This window comes from Dreissena polymorpha, chromosome 4 (assembly GCF_020536995.1).
Source record: "Dreissena polymorpha isolate Duluth1 chromosome 4, UMN_Dpol_1.0, whole genome shotgun sequence".
Classification (NCBI taxonomy): Eukaryota; Metazoa; Mollusca; class Bivalvia; order Myida; family Dreissenidae; genus Dreissena; species Dreissena polymorpha.
In genome coordinates this window covers 139,846,586-139,864,337 of record NC_068358.1, presented here as the reverse complement: position 1 = coordinate 139,864,337, position 17,752 = coordinate 139,846,586, and the positions used below count along the sequence as shown (strand labels likewise).

The 17,752-nt window shown below is 32.5% G+C and overlaps 1 protein-coding gene across 2 annotated transcripts in view; it reads right to left on the bottom strand.

Moving 5' to 3' along the window:
* Positions 1-169: 169 nt before the first annotated feature.
* LOC127876909 (leucine-rich repeat and immunoglobulin-like domain-containing nogo receptor-interacting protein 1) overlaps positions 170-17,752 on the bottom strand; it is a 54,930-nt gene continuing 37,347 nt past the window's right edge. The window contains exons 1-3 of one of the 2 annotated variants that reach the window (XM_052422418.1): positions 10,213-10,785; positions 3,821-3,882; positions 170-2,581 (exon numbers count right to left, since the gene is read on the bottom strand). In XM_052422418.1, coding sequence (XP_052278378.1) covers positions 958-2,559 — 1,602 coding nt within the window. In that variant the 5' untranslated portion in view covers positions 2,560-2,581; positions 3,821-3,882; positions 10,213-10,785 and the 3' untranslated portion in view covers positions 170-957. Of the gene's footprint in view, positions 2,582-3,820; positions 3,883-10,212; positions 10,786-17,752 lie in introns of those variants that run through there. The other variant, XM_052422419.1, reaches the window with a different exon arrangement.

Genomic DNA, 17,752 nt, shown 5'->3' with positions numbered 1-17,752 from the left:
GTTACCACGCCCATTTGCTCATATAAATACGACTTCACACTTAAGTATGTATATTTTATGTGATTTTAAAAGGCTTTTGCACTGTTTAAACACATATATGCAACATTGAACCATTGTATGTTCCAAGATTGTACTTTTTACTCTATGCAAAAATATAGTATAAAACATGCTTTAGCAAATTTTATTACACGTATGCATTTATGTTAAATGGCACTGGTTACGAACACTTCAATTGTTCAAGCAAATTCTAAAATCCTTGATGATGTAAGAATCTTTGTAAAAACACTATATAAACGTAAAAGATATCATAACATATAATAACATCAAAATTGAAACACACAATTTGTAGCTATCACATAAGAAAATGTCAACTTTGAAACACAAACACTTGGTTATTTTTATTGGTTTTGTTAAATAACAATGTTATTTCAGTAATTTTAAATATTTAATGTCTTGTATAAAATGCAGAACGTAAGTTTAAAACTGTATTTTTGTCACTAAAATAATTCATTTGATACGTCAACGCTTCTACATATATAAGTATAAAATATGTTATGTGTTATTAGACACATGGAATGTCGGATGCTTTGAAAATCTTCTTATATGTAGACTACAATTTTGTCTAAGTGTGTTTGTCTTTTGTCTCTAAAACAAAGTTACATGGACATTGCAAAGAAACAATACATTTTATATATAAACGAACGACTTAAATCCCAGTGATCGGGGGTTAATGTCGAAGTCGGCTGAAGCTGCATATCGAAGCAGTCTATAAACCGCAACTTTAACCTTTAAACAATATTGCACCAAAATACATATCATATAAATATGGAACTGTAACATTCGTACAAACATTTTCTAAACAATCACACAAACAAATGTGTAGTATGTAACGAATGCGGATACTCATTTTGCGAAACGGTTTCAAGTACAAAGGTCAATTTGTTTCTAAAGAAGCGGTCATATAAGTGCACACCAAAGCAAGTATAGAAAATGCATCAGTTTCAAATGTTCCGACGCGGAGACAGGCGCTGCTTCAAAACACGAAGTCTTTGGAGACGTTTTTGGACACTTCGTGTGCAGGTATTTCATCAGAGAGGGATCTTTGAAGTCATACCGGTTGTCAGTTTCATCAACATAGCATTCTCCGACAACCTGCCATGCCACGCGGCCACTATTTAAGGCTTCCTCCAAGGGACAGTCGCATTTGATGCTATTGCCTGTCACTAGGACTTCGTCAAAAGTACACGCCTCAACTTCGAGGATAAAATCAATATCACTTAACATGTTATGGTGCAAATTCAATATCACACCTTTGTGAAAGTCTTGAAAAGCCATATGGTCCACGTGTTTTATTTTGTTCCATGTTAACTGTATATTAGACAGATGTAGACCTTTAAAGAAATGCTTGTCAATGTTATTGAATGCATTGTTTGATGCATCCAGATATCTGAGTTTCTCAAGTCGAGTTAAAACATCCAGCGGTAACTGTGTAAGATTGAGGGATCTTAGATATAATACTTCCAGCGAATCTTCAATGCCATAAAACATACCTTCATTATCAAATGTTAAATCCGGATTGAGATCCAGATGCAATTCCTTTAATTTATACTCACCGACAAACGATCCGTTCTCAATTTCATTTAGATAAGTTTTTACAAGACTGAGACTTTGTAGTTTTGTCAAATTACGTATAGCTTCCGTTGGTACTTTGTACAATGGGTTATGGTAGAGATTTAGTTCCACTATAGAATTGTCAAGATCCCTAAATGCAGCATTGTCTATAAATTCAATTTCATTCACACCTATTAACAGTTGCCGTAGCTTTGTCAAACCCTTACATGTGTTATTAAGCAATTGACCCATGTCATTAGTGAACAGTTTTAAATCTTTCAGATTTTTCAATGTCAACACTTCCTTTGGAAATTCAAACAGGAAGTTAAATGAAAGATCTAGCTGTTCCAAATTTTCGATGCCTTGAAACGTTCCTGGATCAAGTCGAGACATCTGCAGTGCTTGTAACGTCAATGTTCTCAGCGACTTAAGATTTAAGCCACTAAATATACCGGGCGGGAATGATTTAAACTTGTTCTTTAATTGGTTATAACCAAGGTCAAGTACTTTTAAATTATGCAGTCCTCGCAAGAAAGGTAAACCGGAATCTATCTTAATCCTATCACTATCCATGTCTAAACTTTGTAAGTCATCAGCTAAGTCTTGAAAAACATCCGTGTCTATTTGCTTTAAAGGATTCTTGCGCAGAACAATTTCAGTTACACTTATGTTTGCGAAATTTGACCTCTTCAAATGTTTGATATTGTTGTTGTTCAGCAGCAGTACATCAAACGATACTTCAGACAGTGGCGAAAGGTCTGGAATCTCAGCTAATTTATTGTGCGAGCAATTGACAGTTTTTAGTTTAACGTAGTCCAATTGAAGAGACCACCACGCCACACGCTCGCTACATGTACAGTGTGGCGCCATATCCGGGCACTGGAACTGCGCATGCGTCGTTACCACCGTCACAGAAATGAGCATGCGCAAGAGATCCCAAGCCACCATTATTCAGTGCTTAAAGTTGAATCTGAAAAAGACATGACTTTAAATAACACTATTTTAATTTTAATACTAACTTCGTAATACAAAACATAATGTGTTTTGATACAGGTGTATTATAGTTGAAATCGCCACTCTCAATCATAACAATTACCCTATCGCATCCTGTAATAATTGGCCACATGAATACGGTATATTATCAATCACAGAACATTTTTAAATATTTAAAGAAAACGTATAATTATATTAATAAGGTGATACACACATGCTTTTATGTATAATAATCGTCACACACTCTTGTAGATATACGTGAAGAATTGTTTTCATGAAACACTGAAAAGTTTCCCAATATAGTTTTTATATTACCATTTTGAACTACGAATACCAACGATTCATTAGTTCTAGCAATCCACATAATCAGTGACTGAGCTATATAACCATAAAATAGTGAGTCAGTTTGAAGGATAAGCGCCTTTTATTTCCTTAAAGGAGCGGTAATGTTAGGTATTAGACTCGTAAATATCATATGTGCATAGTGAATTTCAGGTAGTACAACTGACCTGATAATTCTAAACATTGGAAATAAACTGCACGCTATTTATAATCATCATATAATCACGACCATGAGTTTAAAGTATATTATGGTGATAATTTTATTATGTCAATGATAAAAACCAACAACCACAGAAACACTTCATTTTATGGAATTAAATGCCATTTTCATTTAAAAACTAGCATGGATCTTAAGAAAAGGTGTACGCTAAGAGGACATTTTGCATACTTAAAACACCATAATTCATTACAACACTGAATTTTCATATATGTAAAAGCATTTAAATAATTGTTTTTATCAGGAAACAAATACTAAACATCTGCCTCTTTAAACGGGGTTAATTCTTTCAGGTTAACCGTATATCTGTCTGAAGTACCTTTATCATGTATCATTGACAGGTGTTTGTGTTTAATAAGGCGAATGATCGCCTAAAGAGCCTAGGGAAAGTTTGTGAATGACCACTTGACCGCCCTTGCCTAGTCAAATACTGGACGATTTTTCCAACATCTTTAAGCTGACCACAGGTTACAATTACAGTTAACATGTATTGTGAATCATTCTAAATTATCTATACACACGGAATATCAAGCAATTATACTTATATTATATATTGTTTTCGTGAGTTTATAAGTCATATGACTGAAACAAGAATATGAATGTGCCTTTTGCCATGCCAATACGAAATTATGTTGCCCGTTTGAAGAACGAACATACCATATCGTTGTCTTGTCATTTGGATGCACGTGCGTTCCGGAGTTCTAAGAGTGTGTCATCGTCTGCAAATATAACGTTTATTGCATTCCATCTTAAACAAGACGATACGACGCCAAGGGCCTCGACGAAAAAGTTAGAACATTGCATTTGTCTGACCATATTTAATTTTGTGCACACAATTATCAAATACAAGAGAAACACTGGAACAGAACTGCCTATACAATCTTATACAGTTCTTCAATTTGAGTCCTTCATCTTTTTTAAAACAAATATATTCAAAAGGAAATGATCAGAAAGAAAACATCAGTTTAAATCACATTGAAGACGCATGAAGATTATTTGAAAATAATGCATATTGAATGCATGACCAACCAGAGAAGCACCAGGCATGTAGCTCATAAACTTCGTTGTTATGTACGCACAGACATTGGTCTAAAAGGCTAAATGATAAACGCACAAACGCACTCAAAACATAGAGGTTCAAAATATTGTCCTTAACAAGTCTTAGCAAGAAATAGACGATTCATATGTCTCGCGGTATTGGAGAAACAGTGCTAAATGCATGTGCGTACAGAATCGTCCCGTTAATGCATTTTTCATGAAGGAAGACTCTTCTAAAAGAAAATTTAGTCTCGGCGTAACACCGAAGGTAGATAACACCTAATGTACATACATTAAGCCCAGTTTCCCCAGAACGCGTCTCAATTAGTGTATAATAAGTATTTCTCTTATCAGCAAAACAAGTCACTATATTGCAAACAGCTGTATGAACAGCTTTTGTTTTTATAACAATAAAAACGAAGGTAGATAATACTTAAGCAATAACAAAGTTAGACAGCCCTATGCACTTTCGTAAACAATTATGATAACAAATAACAGCCATAAAATAAATAAATAACAAACTGTCATAGATAGGAGCATAGATAATCAAATGCCACTGATAGTGAACGTACAATTGTTTACTTAGTAAACATTGTTTATGCCAAGGCATTCGGAGATTTTATATACATCAACAGAACTTAACACAACAATACAAAACAGTTTTCCAACATATGAGCTCATTATTTTAAGAATTGACAATAAAAAGCTGAACGCATTGAACTAGTATGTGCACACACTAACTAGATTTATATTAGTGTCAGACAAATGTAATAGTTATAAGTATAGTATATCTTTCAATATAAGCTTTACGAAACATTTCAGCGTTCGGTTTTGAAAGCATTTTAAGCGTTATATAAATAAATAAATAAATAAATAAATAATAAATAAAAAAATAAAAATAAATAAATAACATGAGAAGAACGTTTGTCAACGCTTAAAATGCTTTATAAAGCATTTTAAGCGTTGGCAATTGTTCTTCTTATGTCATCTCCATCCCTAATAGTACATAAATAAATCACGTCGATATTCACCGATCGATTTCATAAACAGTCGCAGGCGAGATACATTTAGGGTCTTTTTATTAATTTTATATTATACATGTACTTTGAATAAAACGACGACATATTGAGAAATTAATAAATTTTCAGGCGTTTATTTCAATGTAATTAATTCTGTATAACGTTACCTGTTATTTCTAGTACATTTTCTAATTTTATCCATGCTTTTGCACAATGACTAATGTATGCTCTAAGCACCAATAAATGAGGTGATGAGTAAAAGCTTGAAAAATAAAAATAAGATTATTAATAGACGTTTTTTTTGTTATTCGTTAATCAGCCTTTAACCATTCATATAAAGATAAACGACAAACAACAAACGTACATCTATAAGTGGCACATAATCTAGAATGAAGCATATACGATTTCAGACATCTGTGAATTTTGAGAATATCATTCCATTAAGATCATACCCCGCCCCTACCATCCGCCCGAAAAGCAACAACAAACCAGAGTGGAACATTAATAACCATGTCCAAATGTATAAGAAATAAATGCAACTTTGTAAGATTTATCCATAAGATTAGATACCCATTTCGCGATATGTCTTTCAAAACATTAGCTTAGTGTTGTTACCTTTACTGAAGATAAACCTTTCTATCAACGGTTCTTTGTTCTCAGCTGGATATTCTGATTTTCTTTGATGGTTATTATATGTTAGTCCTGTTACTTGCTACACAAAGTTAATAATGTCCTAAACCTGCATCCACGTTTTGCAATATTTTGTAATGTATGCGTAAGATGTTGCACTAAATTCGTTAAGATAAAAAGCAAACATTATGCCAATAATAAAATAATTATTTTATCATAAACACTTAACTCAATGAGCATAGTTATTAACAGAAAGTAAAAGAAATACCAACAAGAGAATTAATAGTAAACAACCCAAACAGTGTATTATTTAATTATTGCTTTTGTCTATTTCTCATTCATTCTTTGCTCTAAAGAATGCAACTATTTAGGTAAAATTTTAACTTTCGTCACAGCAATTGTGGATACGTGTTTAAAAACTTCGCAATAAACTCCATACTATTTAACTGTCAAGAAACTATTCTGAAATCTGACATAATACTCAAATCTAATACTCGTTAGACAAAGTGCAGATTCTTTGCATGGTTAAACGTCAAATCAGACAGACACATTGCCGCAAATATGCGTGTTGTGTTCCACTGTTAGAGGGCAGGCAAGTACTGCAATCTTCATAAATATTTTCCGTTTGTCTAGGGCAATGCAGCCAATTGACTGGCACGTGTTTCTCGCGAACCATTAAATGTTATTGTATGTGCGTGTTACTTAATTGCTTTTCCTGCAAACCGCACACATCACCTTGCAGCAAAACTATTAAATACCAACTACACGTATCGAAATGCCCAGCAAAATAATAGTTCATCATGACACTAAGCTTTCTGGAAACAATATATGGTATGCAGTAGTATAATATACACTTTAAAAACGCATTTTGTGTTGTGAAATATTAATTTAATAGTACAGGAAGCTTGGGGCATGTCAAACAGCTAGTAACAAATGTGGTGTTAAATACAACACGACATTTGAACGACATCATAAGTATTAAAATATTTATTAGTCCTGTAAGTTATAAATATTTCTATATTTACAAAAAGGCAAACTTATTAACGTTTATTTTCGCATTCATACTGGTAACATTCGTTTCGAACTGCATTGGAAGTTTTTATTCCAACATTCGACCTAGAATTTCTTTTTGTCCTGTGTTAAATAGGTATGTTAAGCCCATTTATGCTAGCATTTATGCCTAGCGTCTAGAAAAAAGGCCTTGTCAAACAGCGTAGACCCAGATGAGACGCCGCATAATGCGGCGTCTAATCAGGGTCTGCGTTGTTTGCTTAAAGGATTTTCTGTATGAAATATTCTAAATATAGAATTAAATATACAAGACATCCCTAATTTTGGAAATAAATTGATCCAATTTAGAAGGATGGGAGAGTCCACTAGGCATAAATGGGTTGTATATTGTATACGTAATTACATGTCCAAGCTGTTTTACTGTCCGTTGAATAATTTTTAAATTAGGAATTTCAACTTAGATTATAGATGGCGTCCACAATATATACTTGGCATTTGTATAAATATTTTGAAAGAAGCGTAATTATACTAACGTGAATCCAAATATTTCGCGATAGACTATCAAACTAAGGATTACACTGAGGAAGAAAACTTGCTGAGCAATAAGTCTTCATTACTATGTGCTTCTACCGTTTAAACAACTTAATATTGATCAATTAGCTTTACAGTGCTTTTTCAAGACAAAGGTACACACCAAACATGTATAATTATAACTACTATAAAGCATCAGACATAAATCAGTTCTTGAGTTGCATTGTACCCATACATTGCACACACAAAATCAACTAAAGTCTGTAAGACATGTGAGGAACACGTGTTTTGCAGGAACATATAATATCGTCTGTTTGCAGCTGATAGTTAATTGCTTTTCCTGAATGCACACCACCAAAGCATGTAATCGATAATAAAATGTAATGATTGCAAAGAACATTCCATGCGCAGAATGTTTAGACATACGTTTACATGTATTTATAGGAATTCGTATTCTAAGACATGTCGAGTGCAACTGAAACACGTGATGATATATACATTAAATAATAAAAACTTAATAAAAAATGACATATACGATATATTGGAATTGAAACCGCATTTCCGCTTGACACCATATAAGTATTAGCAGGTATCATACGACAGTTTGCTATGATAATATGAGAGAGGATCCCCTTTCGTTAAAACAACAACAACAATATACGTAACACACACCGGTGAAACCGATAAGAAAACTTTGTGAGAAATTTAAATATCATAGCATCTTAATTTAAGCACTATCTGTCGAAAACCTTTCCAATATCGTATATATACAACGTGTTAATGTTTAATGGTGATGGCTTTATCATTATTTGTGTTTGCGATGAAACATCTTTCAACTTTATTTTATAAGATTCAGTAATTAAATTTATACAAGTCCATGTTAGCTATTGTAGAGACCTGTATTATGTTTCCTTAAAAGTAACCCAAATTGTTCAACATTCTTCTCAATATTAATGGAACCAGACAGCGTTTATAATGCATGCTCTGAAAGCAATTACAAAGCCATCAAATCAGTATGGTATCCATTACATTCGTTCAATCAATTTGGCTTTGAGATCCGACTACTTCATCCAGCCCTTTATTCCGATATTGCATAACTTGGTGTATGTTTTAAGGAAAATAACACTATTGAAGCGACAATAAGCCATCAATTTCAAACTTTCGAATTTAACCATCTGTACGACATTATCGATAGGAATAATAAAAGTGAACAATCTTATATATTATTTCCGAAGCTTTATTTAAAAAGAAAAGTTTCTGTAAACGTAGTTTAATGAATGGTCTTTAAAATAAACTATTTCTATCATACACTGTGTGTTTAGTATGTCGTATGTTTCAACAGACAACTCTAAGTGAATGACTAAATATCAAAGATCTTATGACAATGGTCTGTATTCATAGGCAATGTACAATATTTGGGAAAAATGTGTCGTTAAATGAATGTTTAAATGTTTTTGTTTTTAAGTATTTTTTATTATTTCGACAAGAACAAACAATACAAATATAAATGTCCAATAATTCATGAAAATACAATCGATAAGAGTACATGTATAAGTATATAAAGTAATTAATAAATGAGAGCGAGATAAAAAAACGTAGCTGTACCAAACGATGTGCTCAGCTGCCAATTTCAGCGTTACTTGTAATTAAAGAAGAATGATATCACACATAAGGATACTAACTAACGGTTACATATTTCATTAATTGCATATATTAAAAAAAGAAGAATATTTTATCATGAACCTTGCTGCGAATTTATGCTTGAACAAACTAATTATCATCCGATGCTAAATGATAAGCTTACATCTTACTTGGTACCTTAATATATGCTTAAAGTGTCTAAGAAATAATTTTCCAAGTTATTTTATCTTAATGAGTTTTGGAATTACAAAGCATATTTATTGGCAAAGTATTGGAAGTATATTCTAGCAATTACGCTGATGAAAGGAACTTTATTCTCATTGGTACGTCATTCGTGTAAATAATACTAGTAAACGTTCATACACTAATAATCTATAAAGTTTTGCATATGGACAATATTATTTATGTTTGAATTGCAAGACATAGCATACTTTTCTACGAACTCCTCACATTTATCATTTTTCATCTTTTTCCGCGTATGAATTTTCTTGCGGAAAATCTTGTTCACGATGATTAGTTTTCTGATGGAATAATATTGATATTGTCTGAACAATTGATAAAAATTGTCATGTGCTCTATGAAGTTGATAAATACACGAGTCTAGCATACAAAATTATGTATATGGTAGTTTAGACTTTGAAATGAACAATAGACGAAACCTTTACATTACCCATTTTCCAAACTTGTATTTGTTGATACAGTTTACTGTAGTATATAATGTGTCATTGCATCACAAAGATATTGAAGCGTGAAAACACATTTTAAAATGAAGGTTACACTTTTGAAAATGTAGAACAATACTATTTATTAATACTTGAAACGTTCACTGATTGTTTAATAATGTTGATACGTCAAACGAAGTAAATGGGTGATCGTATAGAATATGTATTGCGTAATATGAATTTAAGAAACACAATTAATATAAAGCACTCCGTATAAAGAAGGTCGAATAGCATATAATACCACTTGATGTTTTCTTGCAACATGATAGTACATCGGACGTTTCTCTCGTTATTTAACTAAGAAATGTATGTATATGCATATTACTATACATTAATGTATAATGATATGTTAATGGTGTTAGTTTTTTTTTAAGTTTTGATACGACTATTCTAACAATCGCAAACTAATCATCTATTGCTTTACCTTTTATCACAATCGCAACAATACATAACTTACTCGTCTTGTTTAAATCCTCAAAACCGCATTTTATTTGAAACGCGTTTCCCAGTCACACGAATCTCACTGACTGATCGGCGTATACTCTACCCTACAGTGAACCCAACGCGCTGCGCAAAGGTAGCCAATAAATGTGGCCAGGAAGCAGTTCTTGTCATGTTCCGTTGTCGGAATGCGCACATGATCCACGCCATGAATCGAATCATGCTGCATGTTGTGATGCAATTCTTGCGAAAATCATGGTAGAAGGAAAACGCGCAGAACAGGGTTTCGCAATAGGTTTATGTAAAGCCTTTAGCACTTTAGTTAAAAGACTTGAGTAACGCGTACAATTTCCTTAACGCAGTAAAATCTGGAGACAATATCCTTCACAGTTCAACTGATTAAAAAGAAAAGAAAAATTGTCATACACATTTTCATAATTCCAGGTCTCAATGTTATCCGTCGTCTTTAATTACACAACATGTGTTAACTTTAATAACATAGATAATTGTTTTTTCACCAAATAATGATACTCACTGGTTTAAATTTAAACAGATAAATATGTCTTGGTCTTTTCTTCTAAATATTATAATCTATATTAGTATCACATATTCCATATTGTATGCCCGTGCTACAAAGCCAATTACCTTCAAATCAAATGTTTACATTAAATGTTCACGACAATTATCAACTGAACTACTATAAGCACACAATCAATTAAGTAATGTCATTCACAACTAGTCTTGTCCTCTGTCACGACATTTAAGAAAAAACTTTGACATTTGTCGACTTTGTTCTCCAATCATCAAGTTTAACATGTCTAGCTGTATAAAGCGGCAAAGCATCATGTTACATTTTAAGTAAACATATTGACAAAGGGAAAACGCATTAGACGATTTTATACTACGATAATGATATAAAGTGCAGACATTAATTGTCTTCCAAAGAACATGCTGAACAGTATTTGATCACTTATTGAATTTGCATGACAAATAATACCGAAACTCATTAACAAATGTTATGAAATACAAATTGTAGTTTGATTAAAAAATAAGTTTTCCTTATGGCGTTTGTACATAAATTATAGTTTGTTAATGTATGGTTACTTGTATAATGCTGTTTTGAAACATTAGTCATTATAATTATGTTAGGAAGATTAATCAGGATATACTTATTATAATATTATTGAAGTAATTAATATTGAACTCTTCGAAGGTAAAATAAAATAGTCATGTGATTGTGTGTGTTGGTTGTGCACTTCAACAACGGTTATTTACCATGAATGTGTTACGAAATAAAAAGCTAGGTAAGTACTCAATAATTGATTTCAGTTTTACAAACGTATGATTTAAATGGTGGCAATATGAGAATGTACTCATCGGATAATGTGCTCAGCATATTCGTTAAAACGTAAAACGTACACTCTCGGTAATATTAATTAATTTTTAAGGACACTTATATGATGATTATATGTCAAAATTACAATATAAATTCATTGTATTCCTTTTATTTAAATTTACCAATTGTATTCCTTCAATTTTCGGTACATTATTTGGAGATAAAGAAATATTTTCAATGCCAGTCTAAAACATTTATAATACATTTGTACGTACGTCGATATCACTGCATCCGCCTTGCAGATTTAACGCATTCGCTTCATATGTTAAACACCTTTGTATAACAGACAACGCATCACTCAATTATTATGGCGAAACGATTAATATTAATGACAAACAAATGGTACATTTAGATTGTAAGGTCCTTTGTACGCAGTATTTATTAACTTTAAAAGCGCAGTAACCACTTCTGAAATATAAATAACAACATGATCAGCCACTACCATTAACCCTTTGCATGCTGGGTAATTTGTCTTCTGCTAAAATGTCGTCTGCTGAATTTCTAAAATAAGCATTTTCTTCATTTTTTTTCAAAGAATACTATCAGAATAGCAAACAGTTTGGATCCAGATGAGACGCCACATTTTGTGGCGTCTCATCTTGATCCAAACTGTTTGCAAAGGCCTTTAAAATTCGGCTCCAGCGCTTTAAGGGTTAAACATTTACAGTAACTGTCCTTTTATTTGTGAACTACAGCATCCAGACATAGAACAGCAAAATAACTTCCTCAGTCTATTTTATGAAGCGAACGGAAAAAACTGTATCCTCGCAGTTAGAATATGTCTTAAAACTTGTCAAATATAGTCAGTGATATGTTTAGTTTTTATACAAGGGCATACACAATGCTAGGAATCAGTGGAAAGTAGACATCAGTTTGTCCAAGTGTATATATAGAAGTGGCATTCATTGTAACATGTTCCGCTAATATACTGCCATATAATGCCTGAGAGAAAAGGCAACATATTGGCTGGAAAATCAATGCTCTGGATGGTATGCAAATGGGAGGGACACAGAAAACAAATTATTCAATTCGTTAATGTGTCTGTTTTTATCATGTCAGCATCTATGCATGTCTGAATAAGTTTTCCAGTCTGTATACACAAGGTTAGGTAAAATAAAATAAGGTCAATACGATGAGAACAGGACCGGATAGATAAGTTGGAAGAGCACTATACTACAAATCCGAGGATCGCGAGTACAATAACGGTCCGGTCATATAACATGTGAGGGTTTTGGTCATAAAAATCCTTTCAACGGGCTCTGATTTAAGTAGAGCAGTTGCCGGTTACTAGCATATGTATGTAAACTTGGTACTGACGAACAGCCTTACCCAGAAAAAGTAAACTAACCGACAAGATATTACTCAAATGCTGTTTATAATGCCAACAATCTAAATAAAACAAACAAACAAAATACACTTACTTCATCACTAGGTGAGACACGTTACAAATGCACTGATTTTCAGGGCGAGTTTCTTTTGTACTTTATTGTCAATGTATGCATACTAGATAAACACACATTTGGTCGTTACACTTGTATTATTGATGATACGTATTGTTTATGGTAAGTGTTCTTGTTTGGTAGATAAGCAAGTACACAGTGTCTAATGTACATGGAATTAGGAAAAATTTACGTAATTTTCGCAAAACAAACAATATCGTCAGTTCAATTGTATCTTATTATCGCGTACCTAAATTATTATAAATAGCATATTTACGGAAGCTTATATGGTACACCCCAATAATATGGTCATGCCGGATTAATTCATATTGACTTACTGTAAAATAACATGGTATGTCGACATAGTTTTGTAAGTTTTCCCACTTAATTTTACTCGCCATAACGACATGAAGTTAAAGTCTCGACGTAAATGTTTCCGGCTTTTAACGAAAAAATATTTGGTCGACATGATCTAAGTCGACAAATCAACATAATTGTTGGCGTCATGCTCTTGTGAAAATGACTTGCCATCATAGTTTTAGTTGACACGATGAGTTATTTTTTACGCCATGACACCTTTTTCATATCATGCCGTCATAAAACATGGTACTACCCAATAATATGGTCATGCCAGATTAGTTTATATCGACTTACTGTGAAATAACATGGTATGTCGTCATAGTTGTGTAGGTGTTTCCCTCTTAATTTTACTCGCCATAACGACATTAAGTTAAAGTCTCGACGTAAATGTTTCCGGCTTTTTTTCGAAAAAATATTTGATCGACATGATCTAAGTGGACAAATCAGCATAATTTTTTGCGTTACGCTCATGTAAAAATGACTTGCCATCATAGTTTTAGACGACACGATGAGTTATTTTGTACGCCATGACACCTTTTTCATATCATACCGTCATAGAATGTAGTCATTATCACAGCATCATGGTGTACCATATACGCGTTCATACATATTCGATCAATCTTGAAAACATAATAACTAAATGCATATAACACATTTATATTATCATGTATTTTTAGTTTATTATGTTATTTCCCATACGATACTGCTGAAGCGTTTAGCTTTTTATTCTATTGAGAATATGAATTAAGGAAGATGGATATATCTTCGTTAAATATATGATGAAATGTACTGACGTAGAAGAATATTCGAACACTTAGTATGGTTAAGCTGCATTAGATTTCGAACAAATGATGTACAGCACCTACCAAAATCAGCCCTCGTATATTTAAAAGCCAATCGAGATTACTTTATGTTGCATCATGCTGATTTATGATGCTTTTAGGGCTCATTATCACCAGATGCCTATTGAATGACTTATCTCTCACTCAGAAGCTAATGTAAGCCACGATTGTCCACATTAACATAGCTATTGTATCTTTATGGTTTGCGAATTCACAAATGATATTTATATAGAAGAATACTAGAAAAAAAACTTTTTTTACGGATTCAAACGGTTATATGTTTGCTTTGTGTTCACACACCAAGTAAATGTTTTATACACAAATTATTTCATGGTTTGCCATTTGGTAGCAGGATATCTTCATATTCACGTTGTGATTGTAATGACAGTATGTGATTGCGACAGTCCCGTCTTCAGTTATGTCTACATTTGAGACCATTGCCAGACGGTATCAGTGTTTAAAGAATCTCAAATGGATAGTGTGTTTCTGATTTGCGTGATTCAGTTATATGATGTATTTCTCTCATCAAACGTATTATTTTAGCAGAAATGCTTGCCGGAGTCTGACTTGTCTGGTAGAAAGTTGTATCAGTGTTTAAAGTATCTCATATGTTTATTATGCGTCTGGTTGGCGTGATACGTATTGATATTCGATGGATTGTCCCCGTCAATCATATTATGAAAGCGGCAATGTGCTCTGGAATGTGTCTGGTCTGGTATAAAGATTTGTTGATTGTTATAAGTTTAGTCATTGCAGAATACGTGGCCATTGGCAAAAAATTCGGACTCTAATGTTCATAAATTTATTTCCAAAAAAGACGATATTGTTGATAAAGTTGAAACCATTTTATTCTGCAAATGAAAATAACGAACGATTAACACCGACAAGCGATTGTTTCTTGACACTAAACACGATATTATAACTATATAGTAAGTGTCACAGTAATTTGTATCATATATATATATATATATATACATATATAATACATATATACATACATAACCGATATGAACGGGTACTTTGTTTAATAGTTTAATATATTTTCTTGTCAATATAATCCTCAAATACCGCATTTTATATTTTACGTTTTTAAAGTATTCTGAAAATGCGATTCTCTGGAGCGCCAAATGGCTTTCTCTTTACAGCTCAGCATGACATAGCCCGTTTCCCCTCAAACTTAAAACTAATGACTTCTTGAGATTTTCCATGCATGCTGGAGGCACAGTAGGCTAAGATATGAATTTCCGACAAATAGGTGTCTTGCGCACATTCGTATATTAGAAAATAAAAAGATCTTGAAGTCTTTCAAAGTATTTTATTAAGTTAAATATTAACTATTGCACCTCAAGTGAAGTGCAAGTGACATCGACAATAAACCAACTTAAATCAATATACAATCTTTTAAAGGGGCCTTTTCACAGATTTTGGCATGTTTTGAAGTTTGTCATTAAATGCTTTATATTGATACATGTAAACATTAAATTTTAAAACCTCCAGTAAAAAATCAAAAATAACATTTAAAAGAGGAAAAAAAAAGTAGCCCGCAGCAGGGCTCGAACCAGTGACCCCCGGAATCCTGTAGTAAAAACGCATTAGCCAACTGAGCTGTCCTGCCAAGCATACATAACTTGTGTATTTTATACGTTATATAAGCAATCTTCGTAGTTTCACAAATTTAAACGACAACAACAGAACTCTCCAAATTATTCAATCGTTTCGCGTTGCAACGCTATATAATTATTATCCACTCCGTCTTCACGGGCGATTACAACTTCTCGAAAATTGACTTAATGTGCATTGTAAATGACATATGGGCGATAATTACAGAAACTTCAATAATGAGATTCATTTCATAAGAATTGTACTACCCAATAAATTATTAGAGTCCTCACAAAGTCTGTAGTGAAAAACAGAGTTCTTCAAGGAATTCACTCACATTTACTCGTGCGAAAATGGTTATTATGTAATTTTTGTTTTGAGTCGAATTTAAATTCAAGTACAACAATTTTTGGTTGAAAACACTCTTCTGTAAACTGAAATGAATATTTGATGTAATTTGTTTAGTTACACCAGCAGGGTAATAATGTGATTATCAGCAAGAGGTCTTTTATTTGTTATATGCGACCAAATGCCCAACAACAAATTCAAATACACATTATAGTGACCACCGTCTTTGGTAGGTAAAAATCTTTATATAAGACAATAAGGAGTAACCATACCACTGACATCCTCCGAAGAATGAAAATTATGACACAATTACTGCATCGACACAGAACATATTCACTTGGTCTTATAATGAGCTCATACAGATGAAAATTGAACTACCTGTATAAAAATATATTATTATATGTTTCTTGATTAACCAATGAGGGCCCTAGATGTTTCTATACTGAACAACGATCAGTTAATCGATGTGAATTTGTTTATATCTTTATACAATAAACACATCCTGTAAAGTATTCCCTCATGACATACTGACATTGCTAATTTTCATTATGTTTATTCGAAGTATTTTGTTACTGTGTTTGCAACTGTTTACGACATAAAATTCATAATTTCTGAATTAAAATGTAAATATCTTTGGACAAGTTTTACTAAAACAAATGTTATATATGTTTTACATAAACAATATATCTTAATTACACATCTACATCAACCAGAGGTAGCACATACTCACATTTCAAATCAAATTTATTTTTTGATATTAAAAATTTCAATTTTATAGTCTAGTACATTACAATACCGCGAACGTTGAGAAGTATCGGTCTAATTAGACTTTGAACAACTACAAAACACGCACATTTACAGCAATCCACATGCACTGTTGCAACTGATACCTAGCTCCTTCAGATAAACTCGCGAAACACAATATTTCTCACCGCAAAATTGCGTGATATCGTTTGCAAATCACTGTCACACTGATATTTTGACGCCGTAAGCAAAGATAAATACACAGTAAATTAAGCGTTATATCGATTCTTAACATATTTTTGATATGCATAGACCTATAAAAAGCGCTACCACGGGACGAAGTTGATCAAACGCAATTTCCAAATTAAATGCCAGAAAAGCAGAATTATAACAAATATATTGTGTTCTCCTTCGTATATCCATTACAATAGCAACATATGAACGAGATGAGGTTAATATCAAGAGAAATATTATGTAGTATAAAACATTCGTCAAATGGACGTATTAGGAACACACTAAATTAATCTTTTATCAAAGTTATAATCAGTTGTCTGTATTGTATGTAAATGGTTTACATTAATGGGGTTGTTGCTGTTTTTGTTTATATGCAAATCATAAGAAATACAAATCTAAAAGTTCCAAAAAATACGACAACACGTTGGGAAAGACAATACAAGAATTGTTTTGTTTTAAACTATTTTAAAAGCGATCATTATACGAGTCATGTAATACCATAATCCATGAAAAAACAAAAAATGGTATGCATCCAATAACATTCCCACACCCCTAGTAATGCTACTCAAAAAGAGATTCCCAAGTGGTAAGATA